The sequence below is a fragment of the Cherax quadricarinatus genome, chromosome 52 (genome assembly GCF_038502225.1).
Source record: "Cherax quadricarinatus isolate ZL_2023a chromosome 52, ASM3850222v1, whole genome shotgun sequence".
NCBI classification, from domain to species: domain Eukaryota; kingdom Metazoa; phylum Arthropoda; class Malacostraca; order Decapoda; family Parastacidae; genus Cherax; species Cherax quadricarinatus.
In genome coordinates this window covers 24,116,146-24,131,108 of record NC_091343.1, presented here as the reverse complement: position 1 = coordinate 24,131,108, position 14,963 = coordinate 24,116,146, and the positions used below count along the sequence as shown (strand labels likewise).

Sequence of the window (14,963 nt, the reverse complement as noted above, 5' to 3'; positions counted from 1 at the left end):
TACATAGTGTACATATTGCTGTTCTAAATTGGTGAAGGATAATATAAGTCTAAACTTTTTCTGCTGTGTTTCTTTTGCTCCCATTACACCTGGGATAACAGGCCTTTGAAATCCTAGGTTGTAATACTTAGTGAGTTTCAACGCAGTGCGCACTTGGTAAGTGCGCTCAGTGCATGCAACAGTCACCTCCACAGTCAAAACACTGACGATGGTATCTTTTCAGTATGGCAAGTAAGGTGGTCAGTGTGTGTTGCTGTGGTCTATGGTTTGGTGATGTTGATACTGCTACGTAAACCACATCAGTCACCCCAACTTGTGAGGAGGTGAGACCCACCATTATAGTTCTTGATCTAAGAAAGTGTAAGCTACCCTTCGCTTCAATCAAACTTACACGATGTATAACCCGTACAGGTTTACTTCTTTCCAAGTGAATATGATGGTGTGAGAGGTAGACTGCAGACTGGTATACTCTTTGGTAAAGGGAGTGAGCAAGAAGTGGTCAAGGTCCCAGCACCGAAATGTTTTATAATAAATACGTCTTAGTATATGATCAAGTGTCCTTGAAACCAACCCATACCTCATAACTCCAGACCGACGTGTTAGCCACTAGTGTGGAGTTTTGAGACTCTCTGATCGCGGGTTCTAACCCCGCCCGTAGTATGGTTTGTTTGCAATCGTGTCGTTACGATTTCGTGAGTCATACCTCACATGACCAGTTGTGTGAGGTATGGGTAAGAGGTAGGGATGAGAGGTACGTGTGTGAGGTAGAGGTGAGAGGTATAGGTAAGAGGTATTAGTTTAAAATATTACTTACAATAGAGCTAGAGTTATTATTACTTAGGTGCTGTAGTTGTAAGAGTAGCGTACTTATTAAAAAACTATCATAATAATAATAATAATAATTAATAATAATAATAATAGCAACAACAACAACACCAAAAGCAACAACAATAATAATAATAATAATAATAATAATAATAATAATAATAGCAACAACAACAACACCAAAAGCAACAACAATAATAATAATAATAATAATAATAATAATAATAATATAATTCCTATGACATGAAACGAGTTACTGGAATAGTTTGTACTGCTACGAAGATATGTTTTTACTTATGTTATACTTACGATATCGGTAATTATAATACATTAGCCACAAAAGCTGTCAAATATATTTTCCAGGTTACACACTGTAAAGATAACTTATTATGGCAGAGAAGTAATGATATAAACCACTTTGTTTTATTTTAAGGCTCTGAATAACTCATATTATTTTAGTGCTTTGCAAATTCGTAACCTGTCTGCTTCCCTCAGGGCTGTGTTTATGGTGGGGTCAACGCTGGACCCTGAACTACAGGCTGCCCTGGATGCTGAAGCTACCCAGCACCATGATCTAGCTCAGTACAACTTTATAGACTCCTACGAGTGAGTCTGCCACACCTAAAGTGTAAATAATAAATTCTCTCTGTTAAACAAAGCATTAAGGAAGTTTTGTAACAATATTTAATGGGTCAGAGGTGTGTGTGTGTGTGTGTGTGTGTTAAGTTCCCTAATGATGTTGTTGGGTCTCAGGAGATCATAATGACGTGACTGAGCTAGAGTTTGTCACGGCCACGCTGGCGGGAGGTGTATATGTATAAACTTATATTTGAGGTCACAGTGGTGCCTATGCTAACTTTTCTACTGTGCATACATGTACCTAATTACATGAATCTTATTGTAGCCAGTTGACCCAGTGGCTAACGCGCCGGTCTGGAGTTTTACGACTCACTAGCCGCGAGTTCAGTTCCCTCCCGTACAGTGGTTTACTGGGACTGAAGACAGAGATGGCAGGAACATAATTTACTCATGGTCTTAACACTGTTCCTTGAGGGGTCTGTCTTGTCTAACTCATTCATTCAAGTATTTCACTGGTAAGACCTCATTTCGGCGATGCGGATTTGTTTAATTCATGTTAAGCGCTAAACCCAAGTGGAGTCATTCAACGCAAGCCTCTTCAAGGGGGGCTCCTTGGCGTGGTGAAGAGGCTCTTGGTCTGAGGAATTAGCCCTGTCGGTCTTCTTCCTCAGACCGAACCTAATTACCCCCCATTCTCCCCTCCCCTATCCCATCCTCCCCATCCTCCCCTTTTTCCATTCCTCCTCCTCCTCCTCACCCCTCCCTTTTGCCCTTCCTCTTTTTAGCCTTCGTGATTTCTCCCACAGGCGCGCTAGTTCCTAGGTAGGGGAAAGGACACCGGGGTCCATCCCATTCCGTTGAGGTTTCTTGGCGGTGGCGTAGTTTGCCGTGGAATCTGGATTGCCTAGGGATGTCCCGATCCCTCTCCGGTATCCCGGAGTAGCTTTGGGTGTCTTTTGGGCGACGGGTGTATCTCTGGAAGCCACCTTTCGGATTCCGGGGGTGGTGGCTGAAGGAGGTATGCTTTGTGGCGGATATCCGGCCGCCCTCTCTTTTGTCCACCGAGGTAGCTCGGCAGATGTGAGGTTGCTATCCCAGATTGCTGGTTTACTGGCATGAAGGGTAGGGTATGGCACGGGTTCCATGCTGCATCTGCGCTACTAGCGGTGTCGAGTCCTCATGGGCGCGGAGGGAGATTTCTGGCCCTTTCATTCCTCCTAGGAACTATCCCTCCCCGGTCCCCCCTTTTTTTTCTTTTTTTTATTTTTATTTTCTTTTCTTCTTTCTTTTTTTTTCTTAAAAACAAAAAGAAAGAAGTAACCTAACCATGGCAGCCCTAGTCCATGAACCTGGTACCCCCGGGCCCCTTCTTGATACCGCACCCCGTTCTGACCCCGCCTCGTCTTTGGACCACTCTTCAGACATTCCTCATGCCTCTGTACCTATTGCCGGTGCTGTTTCCTCACCCGCTTCAGGTACTGAGGCCTCGACTGACTCCTTCGATTTATCAGACCTTCGCTCTCCTCTGACTATGCTTCCGGCCTCTCCCTCTACGGTGCGGCAATTTTCAAATCGCCGACCCGTTCCACGTCGGACCAACTCTGGTCCCACGCCTAAACGTCAACGACAATTACCTGCTGATGATACTTCTCCACCTTCACCTTCTCGTTCTTCTCAGAAACGATCGACACGTCCTTCACTACCTTTCCACGCTCAGTTTCAGACTGAACAGTGGACTAAATTCTTCACTTTACGACCAACTTCCTCTACTGCCTATCTTTCTGACCATAGTATTGGCAAGGCACTCCTACGCCATGTTGGTAAAGATATTTCTTTTCATGCTCTTAAGAGCGGTACGCGCATCATTACCGTACAGAATGCTACCCAGGCTCGTGAGCTCTCTCGTCTTTCCCATATAGATACTGTTCCTGTCACCCTTGAAAAACATCATTCCCTCAATTCTTGTAGTGGTACCGTTATTCTGCCCCATACCATAGTTCAACAAAATTTCCAGACATGTGGCACCGACATTCTAGAACAGCTGGAACTCCAAGATCTCCCAATCCTCAAGGTAGACACTTACGTTCTTCCTGCCCGTGGGCGGAGACGATACCCTAGCAATGTGGCTCGTTTAACTTTTGACAGCCGAGAACTCCCATCCTCCGTTTATATAGCAGGACATCGGTTACAAGTTCGAAAGGTGATCCCTACACCACAACAGTGTAGAAATTGCTGGCGATTTGGCCATCCAGCGAAATATTGCAGATCTATCGCCGAATGCCCAGTCTGTGGTGCCGATGACCATTCTAATACGTCTTGCAATCGATCTCCCTCTTGCCTTAACTGTCATGAGGCTCACCCTTCGTACTCTCGCCGTTGTCAGGTCTATTTAAACGAGCGGGAAATCCGTTACCTCAAAGAGACAGAAGGTCTCCCTTATGCCATGGCAGTTTCTCATCTCCGCCTCCAAGGGAGACTCCCACGTGTTTTTTATTCCCGTGTTTCAAAACGTCCCCCCACTTCTGGTATCCCATCTTCTACACCCACCTCTGTGGTTACCTCTCCCATAATCACTCCTGTATCTAATCCTTTTGCTGTCCTCGGCTCAGACGTCCCTACTTCAACGCCTCAGTCTAATCTCGCTTCTTCGAGTTCTCTCTTACAAGCCTCAGTATCGACGAGACCTCGTACGACACCTCTTCCCATTCGTCCCTCTACTTCTCAAAAGTCAAAAAAAGGTCCGGTAACACCTCCTACCCATCTTCCACCTCCTCATTTTACCCTCCCTGTCTCTGTCCCTAGTTCTTCCCCTCTCACTGGCTCAGTTACAAGTGCAGAGGTTCACCCTCCTCCTCGTAATGTACCTTCCTCCCCTGTTCCCTCCCAAGTTTCTTCCTCTTCTGCCACCTCCCAGGTTCCTGTCTCTTCTGTCCCCTGCCACGCTTCTCCAGTTCCCTCCACCCTTTCGCCCCCCCCTACCTTGGTACAGTCCAATACAGTTCCAATCTTTACTCATCCTCCCCCTACCATTCCCAATATTGTCTCCCATACGACATCTCTGAATTCCGAAACACTTGAAGCAATCTCTGAATATATTGCAGAGACCAAACCATCAATGGACACTGATCCACCTTCCGCTCTTTCTCTCTCCTCTGCTCCATCTGCGCAACTCCTTTCTTCACAGCGCACCGTTCCTTCGCTGCTTGAACATTTTCCACTGCCTCCGCATGTGGACTTTTCTAACCCTTCTAGTCCGTAGGAACCCTTACCTGCGGATTTCAAGTATCTTTATCATTGCCAATCATGGCCTTTTTACAGTGGAATATACGCGGCCTCAGGGGTAATCGGGGTGAGCTTCAGATGTTACTCTCCCAGTTTGCCCCTGTTGGTGTTTGCTTACAGGAACCAAAATTACACTCTGCTGTTATTTCTCACATCTCAGGCTATAATTTATTGTATTCTTCAGATCCTTTTCCTGATGGGACCTTTAATGAAAGTGCCCTTCTTCTCCGCACTGATATTCCGTACCATCAGCTATTTATTCATACTTCGCTGCATTACACAGCAGCCCGTATCCACTTACATAGGTGGTATACGCTCTGTTCTTTATATCTCTCTCCTTCTCGGGCATTATCTATTCCGGATTTTGCCTTCCTTGTTTCGTCATTACCGCCACCGATTCTGTTACTTGGTGATTTTAATGCCCACCATTTCCTCTGGGGAGGGTCTCACTGTGATTCCCGTGGAATTCAGTTAGAGGCTTTTCTTGCCACCCACCCCCTCCATGTTTTAAATACAGGTACTCACACCCATTTTGATCCTCGGACTCATACTCTCTCTTGCATCGATCTCTCAGTTTGCTCTTCCTCCGCCGCATTAGACTTTACTTGGTCTGTTCTCCCGGACTTACATGACAGTGATCATTTCCCAATCATTCTTTCTTCCCCTTCATATTCGCCACCTCTTCGCACCCCACGCTGGCAATTTAATCGGGCAAATTGGAACCTTTACTCACACCTGACTGTTTTTAAAGAGGTTCCTTCTTCGTCCTCCATTGATGAGCTTTTACACCTCTTCTCGTCCTCCGTTTTCACCGCAGCTTCTCATTCTATACCCCAAACTTCGGGCAGGCATTCTCAGAAATGCGTGCCGTGGTGGTCTCCTGCTTGTGCTCGTGCAGTACGTTTGAAACGCGCTGCATGGGGCAGGTACCGGTACAATAGAACCACAGAGCGACTCCTTGATTTTAAACAGAAGCGTGCGATCGCTCGCCGTGTCATCCGTGACGCTAAACGCACTTGCTGGCGAGATTATGTCTCCACCATCACCTCTGCTTCCTCTATGAGTGCAGTCTGGAAAAAAGTACGAAAACTGAGTGGTAAATATTCTCCTGACCCGGCTCCTGTTCTGCGAGTTGCCGGTGTTGATATAGCAAACCCACTAGATGTTGCCAATGAAATTGGCAATCATCTGGTCCGTATTTCTCAGGGACTCCATCTATGCCCCTCATTTCTTTCCTCAAAGTCTGCCAGAGAGTTAGCACCCTTGGACTTTTCTTCTCTCAGAGAAGAACAGTATAATGTGCCTTTTACACTTCAAGAACTGGAGGCAACACTCTCAGCTTGTCGATCATCGGCAGCTGGGCCCGACGACATTCATATTCGTATGCTACAACATTTACATCAGTCAGCCCTTGCAGTCCTATTACGCCTTTACAATCTTATTTGGTCACAAGGAGTTCTTCCACAGCTGTGGAAATCCGCCATTGTTCTCCCTTTCCGCAAACCAGGCACTACGGGACATGAAACCTCCCACTATCGTCCCATTGCTCTTACCAGTGCAGTTTGCAAAGTAATGGAACGTCTAGTAAATAGACGTTTAGTGTGGTATTTAGAGACACACAACAGTCTCTCCACTCGTCAATATGGCTTTCGTAAGGGACGTTCTACCATAGACCCCTTACTGCGCTTGGATACGTATGTTCGTAATGCCTTTGCGAATAACCACTCAGTTATTGCCATATTTTTTGACCTTGAGAAGGCATATGACACAACTTGGAGGTATAATATTTTAGCCCAAGTCCACTCCTTAGGCCTTCGAGGCAATCTACCATCCTTCCTTAAGAACTTTTTAACTGACAGGCATTTCCGTGTTCGGGTTAATAATGTGCTCTCCCCGGACTTTGTCCAAGCTGAAGGTGTCCCCCAGGGATGTGTTCTGAGCACAACACTTTTTCTCCTTGCTATTAATGATTTGGCCTCTAGTCTTCCATCAAATATTTGGTCATCACTCTATGATGATGACTTCGCTATTGCCTGTGCAGGCGCTGACTGTCACCTCCTTACAGTTTCTCTCCAGCATGCAGTCGACCGTGTTTCCAATTGGGCCACCACACATGGGTTTAAATTTTCCAGCACTAAAACCCACCAAATCACTTTCACTAGACGCTCTGTCATCTCTGATCATCCTTTGTACCTCTATGGCTCACGTATCCCTGAACGTGATACAGTCAAGTTTCTGGGCCTCCTCTTTGATCGTAGGTTATCCTGGAAACCTCACATTACCTCTCTGAAGGCAACTTGTCACAGCCGGCTGAACCTTCTTAAAACCCTTGCTCATCTTTCGTGGGGAGCTGATCGTCGAACCCTCCTTCACCTACATTCCACCCTTATTTTATCGAAACTTGATTATGGTGACCAGATCTATTCAGCGGCATCTCCTGCTACTCTCTCTAGCCTTAACCCCATTCATCACCAAGGATTACGTTTATGCCTTGGTGCTTTTCGCTCTTCCCCTGTCGAAAGCCTCTATGCAGAAGCGAACGTTCCATCCTTATCCGATCGCCGTGATGCCCATTGCCTGCGCTACTATGTACGCTCTCATGATCTCCGCAATCCTTCCATTTATAGAATGGTCACTGATATTAGTAGACATTCTTTATTTGTTCGCCGCCCCTGCTTACTCCGTCCCTTCTCTCTTCGCCTTCATTCGCTCTTGTCTTCTCTTCAACTACCACCTTTCTATGTACATGTAGCATCTCACTTTTCCCTACCCCCCTGGGAAGTTCCAGCTGTTCGAGTCTGTTCTTTCTCCCTCCCTTGCTCGAAAGCCCAACTGTCTACGGTCGCTTCCCGCTCTCTTTTTCTTGACCACTTTCACTCTCATTCTCATGCCATTGCTGTGTACACAGATGGCTCTAAGTCTTCTGACGGCGTAGGATTCGCAGCAGTGTTTCCGGACAGCGTCGTACAAGGGCATTTACTATCTTCAGCTAGTATTTTTACTGCTGAATTATATGCCATCCTTACAGCACTTATCCGTATTGCATCTATGCCTGTGTCATCATTTGTGGTTGTCTCAGACTCCCTTAGTGCTTTACAGGCTATACAAAAATTTGATACACCTCACCCCTTAGTCCTCCGTATCCAACTTTGGCTACGCCGCATCTTTACTAAGCATAAAGATATTGTTTTTTGTTGGGTCCCTGGTCATGTTGACGTACAGGGCAATGAACAGGCAGACACTGCTGCGCGGTCAGCAGTACATGACCTACCAGTTTCTTATAGAGGTATTCCATGTACGGACTATTTTGCTGTAATATCTTCCCACCTTCACACCCGTTGGCAGCAACGTTGGTCTACTATGCTCGGCAACAAACTTCAGTCTATTAAACCGAGTATAGGTTACTGGCCGTCTTCTTATCACCAGTGTCGAGGTTGGGAGACTACTCTCTCCCGTCTTCGCATTGGCCATACTCGTCTTACTCATGGATATCTCATGGAGAGGCGTCTTGCTCCTCTCTGTGAGAATTGCCAAGCTCCATTATCAGTCAGCCACATTCTGTTGGACTGCCCACTTTATCAACGAGCACGCAGAATTTACCTCTGTCGTCGTCTTCGCCCCGCTGCTCTCTCTTTACCTTCCCTTCTCGCTGATGGACCCACCTTTCATCCGGACTCTCTCATTGACTTTTTGACAACGACTGACTTACTTCACAAATTCTGATACTTTCAGCCCTTTCTACTTGTATCTCTTGCTACCCTCTACCCCCGTACTATCCCCTGCCCCGCTGTTTTCTGTAACCTGCTGATCATCCCCCCTCCCTTCTGCCATCCAATTCCCTTGCTTCCTTCCCTACCCTGCAGCGCTGTATAGCCCTTGTGGCTTAGCGCTTCTTTTTGATTATAATAATAATAATTCAACGCAAGACGAGGTGAAGGCTTGATCCTCCGTCTGCTGAGTACGAAACAGACGACGCTCTTCATATATATTTTAATTACAAAGTTGATATCCTGTTTTAACAATCTTTCATACAAAAAAATATATTATAAGCACTAGCATCACCTTCTTGAAAGATGAATAAAGATGAATAAAGATGAATAAAGGTGAATAAAGATGAATAAAGATGAATAAAGATGAATAAAGGTGAATAAAGATGAATAAAGGTGAATAAAGATGAATAAAGATGAATAAAGACGAATAAAGATGAATAAAGATGAATAAAGGTGAATAAAGATGAATCAAGGTGAATCAAGGTGAATCAAGATGAATCAAGATGAATCAAGATGAATCAAGATGAATAAAGATGAATAAAGAAGAGATATGATTGAATTGTACAGAAAGAAGATAGCTTATAAATAAATTATAAATAAGGCATTTAAAATAAACATTAACGAAGACTAAACTAGCACTGAGCTGGCACTGGGGCTGGCACTGGGGCTGGTACTGGGGCTGGCATTGAGGCTGGTACTGGGACTGGGGCTGGTACTGGGGCTGGCACTGGGGCTGGCACTGGGGCTGGCACTGGGGCTGGCACTGGGGCTGGCACTGGGGCTGGCACTGGGGCTGGCCCAGGGGCTGTAGGTGAATGGCAGTAAATGACAAAGAGTGTCATTGAAGCAAGTGTTCTGAGTAGTTTAAGGGGCACGTAAGTACCTCTGTCTCCTAATAACATGTTCATTTTTCCACTATAATCTACCTTGTCCATAATTACTATCACATTTCCTTTGTCTGTTTCGTAAGGTGAAGTCCAGGATTTTTCCTTAATTCATGGTATAACTTAACAAATATTTGAGGACAACTGTGTTGCAGAGGTCTGAGCGTTACTCAGACGAAACAGACAACGCAAATGCGATGCAACACATCGCGATAGTAATTATGAACAAGGTAGATTATGGTGGAAAAATGAACATGTTATCAGAGGACAAGGGTACTTACGTGCCTTTTAAAAGATGTGAGAATGAAAAATACTGCATGCCTTCAGGCCACTCTGGACCTGAAGTCATGCACTGCTCCTTTGTTCTTATCTTAGTCTGGCCGGCAACTGCAACTTAGTCCAGAAGTAACAACAATTTTAGTCCAGGAAACTTCTGACACATCAGTATTGTATTACTCACTAAACTTCTGACACATCAGTATTGTATTATTCACTAAACTTCTGACACAGCAGCAGTAGTGTATTATTCGCTAAACTTCTGACACAGCAGCAGTAGTGTATTATTCACTAAACTTCTGACACAGCAGCAGTAGTGTATTATTCACTAAACTTCTGACACAGCAGCAGTAGTGTATTATTCGCTAACCTTCTGACACAGCAGCAGTAGTGTATTATTCACTAAACTTCTGACACAGCAGCAGTAATGTATTATTCACTAAACTTCTGACACAGCAGCAGTAGTGTATTATTCACTAAACTTCTGACACAGCAGCAGTAGTGTATTATTCGCTAACCTTCTGACACAGCAGCAGTAGTGTATTATTCGCTAAACTTCTGACACAGCAGCAGTAGTGTATTATTCACTAAACTTCTGACACAGCAGTAGTGTATTATTCACTAAACTTCTGACACAGCAGCAGTAGTGTATTATTCACTCAACAATCACCTCCCACCGCAGGAACCTAACATACAAGACACTGGCCATGTTTTCTTGGGCCGCCTCCTACTGCCCTGATGTTCCCTTCATCGCTAAGGTGGACGACGACGTGTTGGTCAACCCCTTCCACCTGAAGAAGTTCCTCCTGAAGCAGCTGCGTGAGCCATCCAATCCTGCGGTAAGTCTATTCAGGGTGGAGGTTAGTTATAACATCAGAAAAGACAGTAAACATCCTGGACTATGAGAGACAGGTCCCATTTAAACCTCAACTCTTTATCTATTTTTATGTAAATTACGTTTAACGCTTTAGGTTCGAACCTCTAAACTGACAAGGGAGACGTGTGTGTACTCACCTAATTGTGGTTGCAGGGGTCGAGACTCAGCTCCTGGCCTCGCCTCTTCAATGAACGCTACCAGGTCCTCTCTCTCTCCCTGCTCCCTGTGTGTGTGTGTGTGTGTGTGTGTGTGTGTGTGTGTGTACTCACCTATTTGTACTCACCTATTTGTGGTTGCAGGGGTCGATTCACAGCTCCTGGCCCCACCTCTTCGCTGATTGCTACTAGGTCCTCTCTCTCCCTGCCCCATGAGCTCTATCATACCTCACCTTAAAACTATGTATGGTTCCCGCCTCCACTACGTCACTTTCTAGGCTATTCCACGGCCTGACTACTCTATGACTGAAGAAATACTTCCTAACATCCCTTTGATGCATCTGAGTCTTCAACTTCCAATTGTGACCTCTTGTGTCTGTGTCCCCTCTCTGGAACATCCCGTCTTTGTCCACCTTGTCTATTCCGTGCAGTATTTTATATGTCGTTATCATGTCTCCCCTGACCCTCCTGTCCTCCAGTGTCGTCAGGCCGATTTCCCTCAACCTTTCTTCGTAGGACAATCCCCGTAGCTCTGGGACTAGTCTTGTTGCAAACCTTTGCACTTTCTCTAATTTCTTGACGTGCTTGACTAGGTGTGGATTCCAAACTGGTGCTGCATACTCCAGTATGGGCCTGACGTAAATGGTATACAGAGTCTTAAACGAATCCTTACTGAGGTATCGGAACGCTATCCGTAGGTTTGCCAGGCGCCCGTATGCTGCAGCAGTTATCTGATTGATGTGCGCCTCAGGAGATATGCTCACACCATTCAGGCCCTTCGCTTAGCCTGCTCTGAGCACTCTAATTTTTTCAAAGTAATTGTGCCGGCCACTCGGTGAAGAGCACCCCGTGCAAGCCGGCGGGGCGGCTTTAGCTCAAACCGTTCGGAGCGTGACGGTAAGCACCATCGGCGGTGAAACGTCAGTCCAGAACTGAAGCCCAACTACGAGCTTTTTAACTGCAACAACTTAAATATACGCTATTGGAGCTGGAATTACCGCGGCTGCTGGCACCAGACTTGCCCTCCAATGGATCCTCGTTAAGGGATTTAGATTGTACTCATTCCGATTGCGAGGTGTGTGTGTGAGTGTGTGTGTGTGTGTGTGTGTGTGTGTGTGTGTACCCGACATTACTTTTTTTTTAATCCGGGGATTCAATCCCAGGAACTCAGTGGTGAGAGGCGTGACTCTCACCACTGGGCTACGACTTTTGGTACGACCCTTGTGGGTTTAGCGCTTAGTTATAATAATAATAATAATAATAATAATTCACCTATTTTTAAGCTTTCTGATGTATTTGTTTTAATGTTAGTGTTTGGCAACATCATTAATGTAAATATTAATCATACATTTCCTTCTCTTCTTCCTCCATCTCTCATTTCCTCCTACACCTCCCACTTTCCTCTCTACCTTCCCCTTCCTCCTCCACCCCTTCAATCCCTACTGATCTTCTTGGTTGATGTGCAGGACCTGAAGCCTGGAGACGAGGTGTTGCTGCCTAATAACATCAGCAGAGCCATGACATATTTATGGCCGCTTCGACCCTATTGCCTATCCCCACAGGTCCGGCAAGTGGGGCGTGTCTAAGGTCAGTCCGTAATACTTCTCTTCCTCTATTATATCTTTGTGAAGCTCTAAATGTGTGTGGGTCACTCAGAGCAATGAGGGGCAAAGGTTCGATCCTCGGTCCGGTAAGAGAGGTTCTAAATTTTGCAAATACATATACGTATATATATATATATATATATATATATATATATATATATATATATATATATATATATATATATATATATATATATATATATATATATATATATATATATATATATATATATATACACAATCAGATCTATTGTAGAAAGAGGAAAGGTAACTGTAGTTCATGATTGTTTCTCCAGTAGTAAGATAATTCTCTGTAAAGGATTATTCGTAGTGTTACAACACAGACGATGGCTGGGTGGCCATGCTTTATTCGGCCAATGGGAGAGCCTGGTTTTAAGCACGGATGTTGATTGGCAGATTCATCAAGGCTAAGTCTTATTGGTCGAGCAAGCCCTGCCCATGTAGCCAGTCACTGCATACACTCAGCAGCGAATAGTGCAGAGTCACAGCTCTCCCATTGACTGACTTAATCTTCATGAAGCGGCCAAAAAAAAAAAAAAACAGAAATTGTTTGAAATCAGGTTCTCTCTTAACTAAATAAAACATTCCCATGAGGTCAGTCATTGTCTGGTTCGTGACGATGTACTTTATTACTATTTATTTATTTACAGTAACAGTGCAAATTGACCAACAGGATGAGTACCCGGAGGAGAAGTATCCGTCATTCGTTCATGGACCGGCTTACCTGGTGGGGAGTTTGGCTTGGCAACAGCTGTTGAAGTACACCCCCTACGTGCCGTTCCTCAAGCTGGAGGACGTTTACATTACCGGCCTCGTCGCCCACGCCGCTGGGATCAAGCACGTCCAGATCATAGGCGTCATCAACACTTTTCACGCCAAATTTGAGTTCTTCAGCGGCACTCAGGCCTTCCTGGAGAAGAACAAAGAGGAGAACAGAGAGACGGCGTGGCAGGGCGTCCTTAAGTATGCTCCTCCTGTCTAAGACAGACGTATAGACAGCATAGATTGGATTCGATAGAGTGTCATAGTTCAGGTGGAGTGCGACAGGGCTATCATGCCCCGGGTGGGATTCCACAAGGCTGCCATTGCCCAGGTGGGGTACATCAGGGATATTATACCCCCAGAGGAGGAATGAGACTGCGATGTCATAGCCCTGGTCTGTGTGGCAGGAGTCTCACAGCTCCGATGAAATGCGAGAGGCCGAACTAAACCAGTTAATCAATGTACTTAATACTGAAGACCTAAATATTGTTTATTCGCATTAAAGATGATTAACAGATTTGTTTCCAAATCATAGAGCCAAACAATTTTTCTGTGTCTTCCGCCGAAGCAACTTTTTTACTTATTTTGTTAGTTTGCAAAGGATACGAAGCTGTGGTTAATGTTTTTATGTGTTGGTTGTGAGGATGGGAAATGAAAGTTTTGGTCCAGGACTTTGCCTTGAGGCAAATGCTTTTGCATTTGATTTGCTAGAAAGTTGAAAATCAATTTTCATACTTTTCCTGTTATGCCTATTCACATTATTTTACAGGCTATTGCTGCATGATGACATTTATTAAATGCCTTGGCGAAGCTTGCATAGACAACATCTGCATTTTGGGTTTCTACCAAAGCCTCATTCATTTTTGCCATAATGATCTAATAATATTTATGAATTGGGTTGTATAAGTCATGCTTTTCATAAAATTAATAATTTTGCATATCACAACCATTTCAAAGATTATTTTGTGTGATGTTGACACAACTGGTCTGTAATTTTGTGCAAGAGGTCTTTTGCATCCTCATTGAAGACGAATCATGTTTGCACTTTTTTAAAGCCTTTAGGATTTAGCCTGTATTTAAGGTCTTTCTCCAAGGAATACAGTGTTCGTGTTAATGATGTTTTACACTTTATATTGAAAACAAGTTTTCCACGAATTAGATCTAGGCGCTACACCAGTGGCCATGTTATGGAGAATTTGTGCTTATATCAAATAGGGGATTAGTAGGGAGGGCCAGAGATAATAAAAAAAGATAAATGCAACTTTTCTTTCTGATAATGGTTTAATGATTATTGATTCGTACGTGACAAAATCCATCCTGCATGATGGATGTGTTAGGTGAACATAGGCCTAGAGATATTTTTGTAAAGTATCAGCAACAAACTGTGATGTATCTTATGTTAATAAACAAAACGTGATTGATTAATTTATCATTTCAGTTGTGGATTATTTCTGAATTAACAAAAATGGAAGCTTACCCTCTATGAATAACGAAAATGGAAGAGTTTGCCGTCTATGAGTGAGGAAAGAATATGAGTTTACCCTCTTCAAATAACAAGATCGGAATATTATTAGTATTATTTTGTATTTTGGGCAACCCCTCAGGGGAGGTTCCTTGACGCTGGTGAAGGGCTCTTGATCTAGGGAACTGGATCTGAATTGAGCTTGAATGCCTTCCATCCCCCTCCCCCAACAGGCGTTGTATAATCCCTACGAATTCAGCTCTCCCCCATGATAATAATAGAATCTTGGGCAAGATTCCTGGGACTATTGACAAATGTTCGGGCGCCCAGGCGCAACGCTACACACAAATTTTGTTCCTGTGAGACAGGTGGAGACAGGCTCCTCCGATAGGCTTCGAAAATTCAACTCAGTTCTATAGTCAGTTCCTGACTATGGAACTGAACTTCTCCAGGCTGAGGGACTGAC

The 14,963-nt window shown here is 44.5% G+C and overlaps 1 protein-coding gene across 1 annotated transcript; it reads left to right on the top strand.

Moving 5' to 3' along the window:
* The first annotated feature begins 394 nt into the window (after positions 1-394).
* LOC138854200 (beta-1,3-galactosyltransferase 5-like) lies at positions 395-14,456 on the top strand. Its single transcript, XM_070095994.1, is given in 6 exon segments — positions 395-427; positions 1,259-1,431; positions 10,299-10,455; positions 12,115-12,173; positions 12,175-12,235; positions 12,947-14,456. Coding segments are annotated over 6 exon segments (792 nt in total). The 3' UTR covers positions 13,256-14,456.
* The last annotated feature ends 507 nt before the right edge of the window (positions 14,457-14,963 follow it).